Genomic DNA, 12,448 nt, shown 5'->3' with positions numbered 1-12,448 from the left:
GCTCAGGACCCCCTCTCTGCATGTCCCACATGGTCCTGTGGCCCTCTGTGCCTGCGCTGCCGGCCTGCCTTGTCATGAGTCTACCCTCTGTCACCGTATTTTGTGGGAAGCAGCATCCCTTGGAGGCATGCATCCCCACCTTGTTCATGATTCATAGCTATCTTTGGGGCCACGGTAGTGCACCCCACAGCCCAGCTGTGACCCCGGGGGCAAACAGCACCCTTCAGCCTCCCACCACGTGTGAAGGGCTGAGTGCCCTCCTCTGGAGAGGGCCCTGCCTCCTGGTCTCCTGACTGGGACAGAGCCCCAGAGGCCCTGCCATGGTGGGTTTGCTCTCAGCCAAGGCGGGGAGAAGGGAGGGAGGAGAGCGCACAGGGGCTGCAGGGGGCGGGGCTCTGCTGCATCCCCCTCCTTTCCCAGGATCCCCAGCCCTTCCCTGAGACCAAGCTCACTTAAGTCTTGCTTCTCAGGAGTGCGGTTTTGTTCTCTCTGATCTGTGGAATTCAGGTCAACCCCCCGGGCCGGCCACAGCTGTGCCCCTGCTCTTTCAGACTGCTTCATGTGGGTGCAGGAGGAGGTGGGGGGGTCTCCTACCCGGCTCACGTGGGCAAAATGAAGGTGTTTAGGGGCCTCCAGGCTGTGCTGGGTGGGCAGGGCCACATGTCCCCGTCATGTGTCTTCTGTAGGGATGGAGCCCAGAGGGTCCCTGGTTCCTGCCACAGGGCAGCATCCTTCATGGGTTCCAAGGGCCTCTTATCACGATCTAACACGTCAGGGTTACAAGCAGAGTTTACACAGTTGTGTGGGTGGTGTTTACCCTGAAATGGCAATGTGGTCTCAGTGGGCCTGCCTTTTGGGACGGTGGCCTGGTGAGGGGGCTTAGGGCCCCAGGAGCCCCTGGCCTGGTCGCCGATGGGGAAGTCCAGAGGCTACCACCGCGGGAGGTGGCCGGGCCAGGACGGGAGGGGCCCTGTGTACAGGACTCAGTGTACAGGGACCCTGTTGGGCCCTCGGGCCACGTGTCCCCAGTCAAGGACGGCAGCCCCCTTGGTGCTCTTGTGGGATGGGGACGAATGTCATTTCAGCTTGAGCAAGGCTGCTGCTCCTTGAGGCCAGGCAGGCGGGGACGGGGCCTGCGACAGGCCTGTCCCACCTGGGGGTGGGACAGCCAAGCCAGAGGGACTTGGTGGGCTGATGTTCCGAGGTGCCCGGGCTATGGGGCCCGTGGTCCTCCTCCGTGCCCTCTGGGGTCACCATCCTCAGGCAGCCCCCCACCATGTCTCAGCGCCCAGATGGGGGCATGGGGTGGGGATGCTGCCTGCTAGGACTTGTAGGGTGCCTTTAGTACGGTCGCCTCCCTGGGTGTGAGCCCACTCCCCTCTGTCCCCGGGAAGGTCACAGGGTGTCAGCCACGCCCGGGGTGGCCCCCACAGGGCAGCCTGCAAACTGCTCCCTCCGTGACGCCCCGGGTGTAACCACACGCCCACTGGCTCGTCGCCTTCCCTGCAGCCTGAGAACCTGCTCCTGGCCAGCAAGTGCAAAGGGGCTGCAGTGAAGCTGGCGGACTTCGGCCTGGCCATCGAGGTGCAGGGGGACCAGCAGGCGTGGTTTGGTGAGTGTCCTGGTGGGCAGGGGTGGGGGTCAGCTGCCACCTCAGCCCTCACACTTCTCCTCCTTGTCTGCAGGGTTCGCTGGCACGCCAGGCTACCTGTCCCCAGAGGTCCTGCGCAAGGAAGCATATGGCAAGCCAGTGGACATCTGGGCGTGCGGTGAGGCCTCCGTGTGGGTGGGTGGGGCCTCGGGGAGGAAGTCATGGGCCTATGCCACTTGGGCTGTGCCAGACCCGCCCCTGGGCTGCCCCCAGCCAGGGGGCCCCTCCCCACTCACAGAAGCCCACCTCCCCAGTGAGAGGCCTGAGTGCAAGGATGGCAGGGTGCTGGAGGGGTAGGGGGCTGTGCAGGCCACTCTGGCAGGGCTGCCTGAGGATCCCCTGCAGAGCTGAGCACCTGAGGTGACACTTCAGGGGTGGGGGGGGCACTTGAGGACCCCAGTGCCCTCATGTGGCTCACTAGCTCTGGGCAGGGTCCCCATCGCAGCCAAGGCCAAGGACACCGCAGCTGTTAAGTGCAGGAGCTGGGCCTCTGACCCCCTGTCCCCTGGTGGGGAGAGCAGTGTGCCCTGACTGGTGTGTCACTGCACTTGTGTTCCAAGGGCACAGGGATGGGCTCTGCTGGGTGTGGGGCTCAGGTAGGGGTTGTGGGGTCTGGGGAGTGTGGGGTGGGGGTGGGGCTGCCTAGTGGGGGGCTGGGGGTGAGGCACCAGTGGGGGCTGAGGGGTTCCGGGAAGCTGCGGGGGTGGGGGACCTAGTGAGTGGGGGCCTGAGGTTGGTGGTCTGCGGGGGTGGAGCCTGAGGGTAGGGGCTGGGGTCAGGGACTTCGAGGGCGGGGCGGGGGCTTTGGGGTGGGGGTAGGGGCTGGGGGTGGGACTGCGTGGTGGTGGGCGCTGGGGGCAGGGGCTTCGGGGGCGAAGGCAGGGGCTGGGGACTGCAGGGATAGGGGGTGGGGGCAAGGACTTGGCGGTTTGGGCCTGGGAGTAGGCGCTGGGGGCGGGGCTTCGTGGTGGTGGGCGGGGTTGGTGATGGGGCTGGGGGCGGGGCTTCGTGGTGGTGGTGGCGGGGGTAGGGGCAGCGGGGGGCTGGGGGCGGAGCTGCGTGGGGGCGGGGTCTGGGGGCGGGGCTGTGTGGTTGTTGGGGGGCTGGGGGCGGGGCTGCGTGGTCGTGGGGGCTGGGGACTAGGGCGGGGGCCTGTAGGGGTAGGGGCTGGGTGCTGGGGGGCTGGAGGTAGGATCTGGGGGCGGGGCTACATGGGGGCGGGGAAGGGACTGCGGGGATAGGGGCTGGGGGCGGGGCTGCGTGGTCGGGTGTTAGGTGTAGGGGCTGGGGGCGGGGCTGCGTGCTGGTGGGGGCGGGGCTGGGGCCTGCAGGGGAAGGGGCTGAGGGCGGGGCTGCGTGGGGGCGGGGGCTGGGTGGGGCTGGGCGGTGGTTGGGCGGTGGTTGGGAGAGGGCGAGGGCTCCAGGGTTAGGGGCTGCGGGCCAGGCGACAGCCTGAGGCCGGCGCTCTGCTTTGCGCAGGGGTGATCCTGTACATCCTGCTTGTGGGCTACCCGCCCTTCTGGGACGAGGACCAGCACAAGCTGTACCAGCAGATCAAGGCGGGGGCCTACGATGTGAGTGCTGGGACCCCGCCCTGTCGGTGCGGGGGACAGGGAATGGGCAGGACCACCTGCTCCCCAGAATCATGACCTGGATGAGATTCCTCGGAGAATTCGGGCTTTTGCCTGGGGTGGGGGCTTCAGGCTCTCCCACGTGTTGCTTTCTTTCTAGTTTCCATCCCCCGAGTGGGACACGGTCACTCCTGAAGCCAAAAACCTCATCAACCAGATGCTGACCATCAACCCCGCCAAGCGCATTACCGCACACGAGGCGCTGAAGCACCCGTGGGTCTGCGTAAGTGTCCCCAGCGCGTTGACCCCGCTCCTTACCTCTGATGGGCCCCCTGGTCTGCTGGGCACGGCACAGGCCTCAGTCTCTGGGAGGACGGGGCTCTGGGGGTAGAGAGGCCTCATCCCTCATGTAAGGGAACAGAGCGTGGAGGCTGACAAGGGACAAGCCAGGGGGCCATGGGTCGGGGACACAGCCGTCTGGGGTGCCAGCAGGGTGAGGATGAGGTGGGGGCAGGCAGGCTGTAAGGGGTGATGCACTGGGGCCATGCAGCAGCTGGGATGGATGGCCTCCTGCTGGCCCCCGTAGGTGCCACGGCCCTGTTGTCCCTCTCCCTGATCCCCATCTCGAGTCGCCTCAGGTGCAAAGCTAACACCCCTCTTTCCACAGCAACGCTCCACTGTGGCCTCTATGATGCACAGGCAGGAGACTGTGGAGTGCCTGAAGAAGTTCAATGCCCGAAGAAAGCTCAAGGTGAGACCCGGCCCAGTGCCCCCCCCCAACCGGCCCCTGCCTGCTGACCCCACCCCCCCTGGGGGTGTTGCCCTCGATAGCCCCAGGCTCAGAGAGGCCAGAGGGGTCCTGGCTGGCTTGGTAAGGGGAGGCATAGGGGTCCCAGTGACCGTAGCACCACCCCAGACCAGACGTGCCAGGTGGACTCAGCCCCCACATGACAGTGACACTGGAGGTGCACAGAGCCTGCCCGTGGGCCAAGTGCCCCCTAGGGCATGCTGTGCACCTGGTCGCTGCTGCTTGCTTTCGTGTGAGCCAGCAGCCAGCCGCAGACCCTAGTGGGCTTGGTGAGGAGAGCACCCTAGCTGGTGCCTGGGGGTCGGGGGAAGGTGGCAGGGGGCTGACCTGTGGGAGGCCAGCCCCTCGTGGGTCTCCCCGGAGCACTACTGCAGGCAGGAGGGCTGTGGTCAGTGGGCAGCCGCTGTCTCAGCTCTGCAAGAAGGAGGCCTGGCCATGCAGCTGGCACTTTTGTAGTCTTGTGTGTACAAAGCTGTGACCCTGATTCTGCCCGGGCACCCAGAGCCTGAGGTCGGGGCTGGGATTCCTGGTCTCAGCTATATGTCTCTCCGCAGGGTGCCATCCTCACCACTATGCTGGCCACGAGAAATTTCTCAGGTGAGAACAGTCTTCGCCCCGAAGAGAAGGCTCACCACCGACCTGTGGTCCACGGCCCACCCCTCTCACCCCGATGGCCCTTCTCCTCCACTGCTCAGCAGCCTGGCCTTCTGTCCTCTGAGGGCAGCGAGGCCTGGGCTCCATGGGCGACACCCCGGGGTCCGCCCTCCACCCCCACTTGGCCCCGTCCCTGCGTGTTGGGTCTCTGTGTCCTCGCCTGACGCCCCAGTGTCTGAGCTGCCTGCCACCTGGGCCACAGCTCTGTGTGTCTGTCCGGGTGTTGGTCGGCACCTCTGTGGCCTCGTTGTTGTCCTGAACCCTCTGAGCACCCGTTCTGTGTGTGGGAGGGGAGAGGAGAGCCCGGGACCTCCCTGCTGAGCTTTGGACATGCTGGCGGCCGCCCACCTGGGGCACTGAGGGTGGGTGGGGCTGGGAGCGTGCGGCTGTTCTAGGGGGTCTGTCAGCGACCCCAAGGCCAGGGGCCCCGGCAGGCCCGCTGGGCACAGCGTCTCCCTGAGGGGCAGGTCACCCTCTGGCTGTCCTGTGGTTGTCTGTCGCCCGCGTCGTCGGGTGCGGGAGCGTCTGGGGTCCGTTCTTGTCCGTTTGTATTCAGCACCCCATCCTGTTACTTTTGCTGCAGGGAAGGGGGGGCATGCTGTCACACCAACACTAATAGGACCTGTTCTGTGCGCACACCCGCCCAGTGGGTGCGAGAAGCCCCCGCGGGGGTTTTCTAAGGAGAAAGGAGGCAGACGCTTTCCAACTGTCACTTGGTCTGGGTCCTGTTCCCACTCTCCTGTGAACGGGACTCTGGAGCCATTCGCCACCCAACCGTGGACTCTAATCTTCTTCTGCTTCCTTTGTCTCTCCCCCTCCCTTCCCCTGCCCGCCCCGTCTGTGTCCGCCCCTCCCTCGTCTCTAACCCGGTGCTAACAGTGGGCAGACAGACCACCGCTCCAGCCACAATGTCCACCGCGGCCTCCGGCACCACCATGGGGCTGGTGGAACAAGGTAGATGTTCTTGACCAGGGTCCCGCCTGTCGGCACGCAGCCCCCTCGCTGCACGCAGCTGCCGGCTGGGCCTCCAGGGCCACCCCAGAGGCCCCGGGAGCCCCCGCTCCCGCTGTGCACAGGTCCCACAAGGAGGGTCTCAGACCCCACCTGCTAAAGGAGGGGCCGGGCTAGGTGACCCCTAAGCCGTGTCTCCGCCCACACTCATTTCATTGAATCTTGGTCCTGGCCCCTGAGTCTGGGGGTCAGGAGACCCCTCTGGTCAGAGCCCTTTGCTCTCTGATCTCTCTCCCCACTTGTCTGTCAAGACCCTCGTTCCCAGTGACCTTGACTGCCCATAAGAAACCTCAGGGTTGCTGCTGGGTCCGAACCCTGAATGGGGGGTCCCAGGGAAAAAGGCACTGAGGCAGAGACCCTGCCCCACGCGAGCCCTGTCACCCGCTCCGGCCAGCCCCGACCACCCAGCTGTGACCTTAGCCAGAGCCCCAAGGGCTGGCAGACCCCAGGACCTGCTGCTGGAGCAGCGTGAACCGGGGGTGGGCAGGGTTAGGGTGCACGGAGCCAGCTGAGGGCCGATCCCAGGACTCCCCGGATGGAGCTGCGGGGCCTGGCGTCCTACCATTGCCTTGTGCTTTGCCTTGGGGCGGGGTGGAGGCCTCACCCCCCACCCCGTCCACCCCAGCTCTTGCCTCAAGATCCCCCTGCCGGGTGTGCAGCCCCGCCTGCCCAGCTGGAGGGCCCCTCTTCCCAGCCACCACCCCATGGGATGCTCAGGGGAAGGCCGCCCTGGGGAAGGAGGGTCCGTGCCCCTCCTGTGAGCGCAGCAGACCTGTCCAGCAGGCGAGGCCCTACCCAGAAGGATGTCTTTGGCTTAATGTCCAGAGCCTTTCTAGAGCGGTTGAGGGGAGGAGAGCTGGGAGCAGGGAACCTAGGCGCTCCTGGGGAAGAGCTGCTGTCCAGCCACAGCGAGTGAGACCTCTGGCTGCTATCTGCCGAGGGCCCTTGCCTGCAGCCCGCCTGCCAGCAGTGGATGTGCACCGCATGAGGCCGTGTGCATGTGCAGTGCCCTGGGCGCCGAGGGCCGCTGTGTCCCGGGCGCGGTCAATGCATGAGGACGGAGCCCAGCATGGCTGTCCCGGGTGACTGGTGTGCAGACGGGGCAGAGGCTGGGCCCGCCCTGTGGGCTGAGGGCCCCCCTGCTAGGTCAGCCCAGCTCAGCCAGTGGCACTGGGCTGGGGGGGTCTCAGCTTCAAGGCTGTTGCCCCTCCATGGGGGCGGCCCCCTGGGGGACATAGCACCTGGGCCAGAGGAGCCCTGGGGGTCTTTGTAGAGACAGATGCTGAGGCTCATGGGAGTGTCTTGGCCTTCCTCAAGAAGGGGGCAGGAGGGGGCAACCGTGGCCTGGCCTGAGGACCCCCGGTGGGTGGGCCAGAAGGTCTCTGTGTATCTATCAGGGCTCTGGGGCGCCTGTTCAGGCCCCCGTGGCACAGAGGGAACAGCCTGTGCTTTCGAGTGCCAGTGTAAACGGGGGTTGACGAGGACCTGGAACCGATCTGGATGGAGCTGTGAACTCTTCCAGGAGCTGCTTCCAGGGAGGGCACAGCTCCAGTCCATGCTGCGCCCACACTCGCAGATGCTGGTTAGAGGTGGCTCCTGGGGGCAGGGTTTGGGAACTGGGTGAGAGGATTGGTGTCTGCTGTCGGGCTTTCCGGAGCCCGGGCCCTGGTGGAGCCGTCCGAGTCCCTGGATGGGTGTTGCCGTGTTGAGTAGCACAGTCTGGGATTTGACTGAGTCAGGGACTGAGGGGAGTACCCTCGTAAGACCCAGGTCTGTCCCAAGGTCTCCATCTGCCTCCGCCCAGGGCCTGGCTTCAGGGTGGGGGCAGGGAGGGGGGGCAGTGCCGACCGCATCTCCTCAGGGCGCCGAGCCAGCCCTGGGCTGCACCGCTCTGATGCCGAGCCCACAGGGTGCCGCAGGGCCCGGCTTAACTTTGGGTGCGGGGTCAGCTTGCCTGCCTGCTCACCTGCCTTGATGCGCGCGCCTTCAGAGGGGCTGGGGGCCTTCCTCTCCTGGCCCCTGGAGGAGACCCACCCCCAGCTGGTGGGCCCAGGAGGAGGGGACCCCGCATGACTCCCACTTCAGAGGAGTTGGGCTCTGCCTGCGCACTGGACGCCGGGGTGGGGGTGGGGGGTCAAGGGAGCGGACTGCTGAGGTCAGTGTGGGTCAAGGGGGCCATGCTGATCACTAGGTCAGGAGCCAGGGCTCCGTGTGCAGGGCTGGCCCACCCCTCCCCGATCCTCGCCGCAGCAAGTGGCTCCGAGAAGGTGGCATTTTTGGTGCTGGGACGTTCTTGGGTCTCGGCTGGCAGGGCATCAGGACACAGTTCTGATCCAGCTTCCCCAGGATCGGGAGGCTGAGACGCAGAGCAGGCAGGCCTGGGGGGCAACGAAAGGGGTGGCCTGTTGTCCCTTCGCTTACTGGGACCCCAAGACACCTCTCACAGAATGAGGACCACCGGACACGGAGCTGGGCCAGGAGGCAGGCTCTGTGGTGCAATGCTGCTCCCTGGATCCTGGGGGAGGAAAGGATGGTTGTGGGGGGAGGGCCGGGAACAGACACTGCACCCAGGGTGGCTCTCCAACAGCCTCACAGCGCCCTCTGGCCCAGCACAGTCACCTGTGTCCCTGCCCAGAGCCCAGAGGGCAGCGATGGGTGACTGCAGAGAGGAAGGTGGTTAGCAGGCAGCGGCCCAAGGCCTGGGATCCCCCTTGGCTGCTGCACTGGGGACCTGACGGTGGTTCTCAAAGTGAAGCAGAGTTAGGATCCTCCACGACAGATGACAACTGAACGGATACCACACCCACCCACCCACCCCCCCACCCCCCGCCCCGCCCCGCCCAGAGGTCTGGGGTGGACCTGGGTGGTTCTGATGCTACTGGCGTGGAGACCCCACTTTGAGAACCACTGCATTTCTCTGGGCCCAAGCGTTCACAGGGTCTGATGTCACAGCCCCGAGTGGGCGTCTCTCCAGGGACATTCCTGGCAGCGAGGGGTCCTGGGCCAGGCCCACTGGGGACCACCCTGGTCCCGCTGAGCTGGCGGCTCCACTTCAGGGCTGGCTGGGGGGGAGGGGGGCGGGGGTCTTGACCACCCTGGACCTTACCCCTCCGGCGTCTGCCCCCGGGGAGCGTGGGTGGGGTGGACAGGACCAGGCTGAGTCCTGGGCCGCACTCCGGACCCTGACCTGACCATACGAATCCTGTTTTTTTTCTTTTCCTCACTACTCTGTCCTCACCTTTCCCTTCCTGTGAGGTAAGTTGACTTCCTGTGTTCCGAGGTTCCACCATCAAAACTAACCACTCAGGAGAGCGCAGATGTGGGCAGGGTGGGCTCGCACAGGAGAGAGTGAGGTGAGGGCTAGTCTGCCCCAATCTCTGTGGGGTCAAGTGGGGTGACACAGGCCACCTGCCCAGAATCCTACAGGTGGTGGGAGCCTGGGACCCTCCCCCAAGGGTATCATCCTGCTGAACCCACTCAGAGCCCAGGGTCCTCAGGCGTGGACGGAGAGGCCCGTGTTGGCACCGATGTTGCCAGAGCAAGGCCAGGACTGGTTCACGAAGAATGAGGCAGCCCCTTGGGTGCTCTCAGCCGGGGGGTGGGGGCACAGCCAGGGGCCCGAGTCCTGTTGGCTGAGAAGGGGCCAGGAGGCTGAGAGCAGGCAGGCCCCTGGGGTTGGGACGAGCCCCTCCCTGCTTGGGTGGCCAGTTACAGCCCACCACCCCTGCCCAAGAACACAGAGAACAGCAGACAGATGTCCCCACCCCACCCTGGTGCCCTGTCCTGTGTTCCTACCTGGGGCGGGGCCCTGGTGGGTGGGGGGATCTCTGTGTCCTGCAGGGTCATGGTGCATGGCCCGGAGAAGGAACCTGTCCTGGGGATGAGGGTGTTGGGCGGGCCTCTCCAGGATGGCCCACAGGCCTGCTTTGTCCCTGCTGGCCACAGAAGCCACTCTGCCTCAGGACCTCGGGTCACTCACCTGCCCACTTGCTCTTGGGGGCCCCCAGAGCCTGGCCGGTCCCTGAGGTCACCTCACACTGAGGGCTGGGTGGTGTTGGCCCCAGGCCCTTTGCTCATGTTGCCTGTTTTGTCCTCATGCAGCAGCCAAGAGCTTACTCAACAAGAAAGCGGACGTGGTGAAGGTGAGTGCGCTAGGCCCTGGGGGGAGCCCTGACCCTGCTGCTTGGCCCTACCCCACCACCCTGCAGGGCTTCCCTCTAGGCCAGGCAGGTTCCCCTTGTCCCTCTAACCTCCTCTCCCTCTCTCCACAGCCCCAGACGAACAGCACCAAAAACAGTGCAGCTGTGACCAGCCCTAAGGGGACACTCCCTCCAGCCGCCCTGGTACTGAGCCCCTCAGCCCCCTGCTTCCGGCCCTCTCGCACCCCGGCCATGTGGTGGCCACCTGTCCAGAGGCCTGGGGTGAAGGTGGGGTCCAGCCCCGGCCTGTCTCTGGTGGACGCCTGGTCCTCCAGCCCCCTTTGCCTCTTCGGTGTGAAATGAGGGCTGAGCCCCTTTCAGGCGGTCCTGGGGCTGTGCTCGGGAGCCTCCCTCAGGTGCCAGAGACTGGCCCAGCCTCCCGCCCGGGTGGACTCTGAGTCAGCAATGAGAGGCCTTCAGGCGGCCAGTGAGGCGAGGCCCAGGGTGGAGGGCACTTCTGATCCTCCGCCCTCGGCAGGCCCATCCAGAGTGCCCAGGCAGACACTGTGCAGGGGCGTGGCCTGCCGGGAAGACACCTCCCAGGTGCTGCATGGGTGCGCCGTCCAGGATGTGGGGGCTTTGGGAAAGAATGGGTGAGGCTGGTCATGGCCTCGGAGCCCACCCAGTGATCTGAGGGAGACAGGAGCCCTTGGCAGTCTCCCTGGTGGAGATCCAGCCGGGGTACCTTCCCATCAGAGGCCGTGGCCCGCAAGTTCCCCAGCGGCCAGGGAGATGCACATCCGTGGCTGTGCTGGCCTGTGGCTGCCCGGAGGGAGAAGCCCGGGGGTTCTGGCTCTGGCCCTTGCCTGGGGGATCCTGCCCAGGGGACGCCCCAGCTGGTGGAGTAGGGGTGCTGTGGTGGAGCTGTGTGCCCACGGTGGCCTGTTGGGGCTTGCTGGCGCACAGGTTGAGTTTTCTCAGAGCACGTGTGGTGTTTCCATGGGCCACAGGCCCACCTCTGGGAGCCAGCCCCACATGCCCACAGGAAGGCTGGGTTTGCCAGATGGCCATCTCACACGTGGGGGCAGCCTCAGTCCAGGAGGGGAGGGTCCCACACAGCCAGCCCCGTCTCAGACCTTGTCCATCCCATGTGCCACTCCACCCCCATGACATCCTCAAAACCGTGCCCCCACCATGCTGGGGCAGCCAAGGGAGGGGAGGACCTGTTTTCCTGCCCGGGGCCCCCATGCTGTCTCCCACACTCTGTGGGCATACACGCTTGCTCTCTGCCCACCTCTGGGCCCACCCTGGCCTCCCCAGCCCGCTCCGCCTCCTGCCATCCTGGCTCCGCTGCCCTCCTCCCCTACCCCCTCCTGCCCTGCTCACTTCCCTCTTTCCTTCCTCTGCTTCCTTCTTCTGTAGGAGCCTCAAACCACCGTCATTCATAACCCTGTGGACGGGATCAAGGTACTGCCACACCCCGTCCCCCCTTAGGAGCCTGTGCTCGGGCAGGAGGCAGGCCAGGGGGGGGCATGTCTGGGACGGTGATCCCTGGGGGGCACTTGTGCTGAGAGTAGGGGGGCAGGTGTACAGTGAGCCCCACACGTCTGGAGCTGCCCAAGGCCCAGAGCAAGGTCTACATCTCATGTTGTCCGCCGGGCAACCAGGGGCCAGGAGCGCAGGGTGGTCTCAGACGCAGGTCCCAGGGGAGAAGGGGCGGTTGGGGGAGGGAGTAGCTCAGACGCCCCTGGCTTCCCCCATTGCACACCTCTGTGCCCCCTGTGCTTCCTGCTGAGGCAACCTGCCTCCTCTCTGCTCCCGCTCTGACATCATCTCTGCTGCATAGGCACCTCGCCTGCCCGGGCCAGAGAAGGGGCTGGCTCTAGGGTGGCGGGAGGGACGTGGGCGGCTGAGCTGTTTCTAGGACCAGCACCCCTCGCCCCCACACGCACATACCCAGGCCTGGGTTCCCCAAAGGGCCCCCCCACACGCTGGCTGTGGGCCGGGATCAGGGGGACCAAGCCAGACTCCAGGTGCTGGGAAGGGCCTGGGTGCACTCCTTCCTTGTGACTGTGGACCGGTGTCTCTGGACCCTGTGTCTGGGGTGAGAGGCTCCTGTTCTCCCTGCAAAGGGGCTCTAGACAACCGTCTGGTCCTCCAGGCTGCAGACCCCCCACTTCTGGGCAGGGCCCAGAGCAGTGTGTTCAGTCAGGGAGCCAGAGGGGGCCCTCCAGAACTCCGTTAAGATGGTTCTTTCTGAGGAGCAAGCCAGCGTCTTGGGAACCGCGCAACAGGTGAACAGCACCTGGTTTCTTATCTGAAGGGCGGCAAGCCCCCAGGTGTGGGGCTGCCTGGCTGCCCTCTAAGGCCACCTGAGGAGTGATGCTGGACAGTCGAGGCCTAAGGGGCAGGAGGCCCCCTCCTGGGGAAGGAGGTGTGGGTGCAGCTCCATTCTGCCTGGGCCGGGCCAAGGCTCTTGAGGGCCTTCTGGAAGCTTCCCACCCTGTCTGCCAAAATGCACAGGCTGTGGGTACCTTTCTTCTTCACCAGTATTGTGGAGTTTTAAAGGGCCCATCTTCCTGGCTTATTAAAGAGAGTCTTTCTACCCTGAGCA

The 12,448-nt window shown here is 65.6% G+C and overlaps 1 protein-coding gene across 11 annotated transcripts in view; it reads left to right on the top strand.

Moving 5' to 3' along the window:
• CAMK2B (calcium/calmodulin dependent protein kinase II beta) overlaps nt 1–12,448 on the top strand; it is an 81,069-nt gene that overhangs the window by 60,732 nt on the left and 7,889 nt on the right. For 3 of the 11 annotated variants that reach the window (XM_045494144.1, XM_045494147.1, XM_045494150.1), the window contains exons 7-16: nt 1,510–1,612; nt 1,686–1,769; nt 3,131–3,225; nt 3,383–3,505; nt 3,890–3,973; nt 4,585–4,627; nt 5,564–5,638; nt 9,800–9,837; nt 9,967–10,038; nt 11,257–11,301. In XM_045494144.1, coding sequence (XP_045350100.1) covers nt 1,510–1,612; nt 1,686–1,769; nt 3,131–3,225; nt 3,383–3,505; nt 3,890–3,973; nt 4,585–4,627; nt 5,564–5,638; nt 9,800–9,837; nt 9,967–10,038; nt 11,257–11,301 — 762 coding nt within the window. The remainder of the gene's footprint in view (nt 1–1,509; nt 1,613–1,685; nt 1,770–3,130; nt 3,226–3,382; nt 3,506–3,889; nt 3,974–4,584; nt 4,628–5,563; nt 5,639–9,799; nt 9,838–9,966; nt 10,039–11,256; nt 11,302–12,448) is intronic. The other 8 variants (XM_045494145.1, XM_045494149.1, XM_045494152.1 and 5 more) reach the window with 3 other exon arrangements.

This window comes from Leopardus geoffroyi, chromosome A2 (assembly GCF_018350155.1).
Source record: "Leopardus geoffroyi isolate Oge1 chromosome A2, O.geoffroyi_Oge1_pat1.0, whole genome shotgun sequence".
Classification (NCBI taxonomy): domain Eukaryota; kingdom Metazoa; phylum Chordata; class Mammalia; order Carnivora; family Felidae; genus Leopardus; species Leopardus geoffroyi.
Note: the sequence above shows the minus strand (reverse complement) of the source record. Positions and strands in the feature narration are given on the sequence as shown.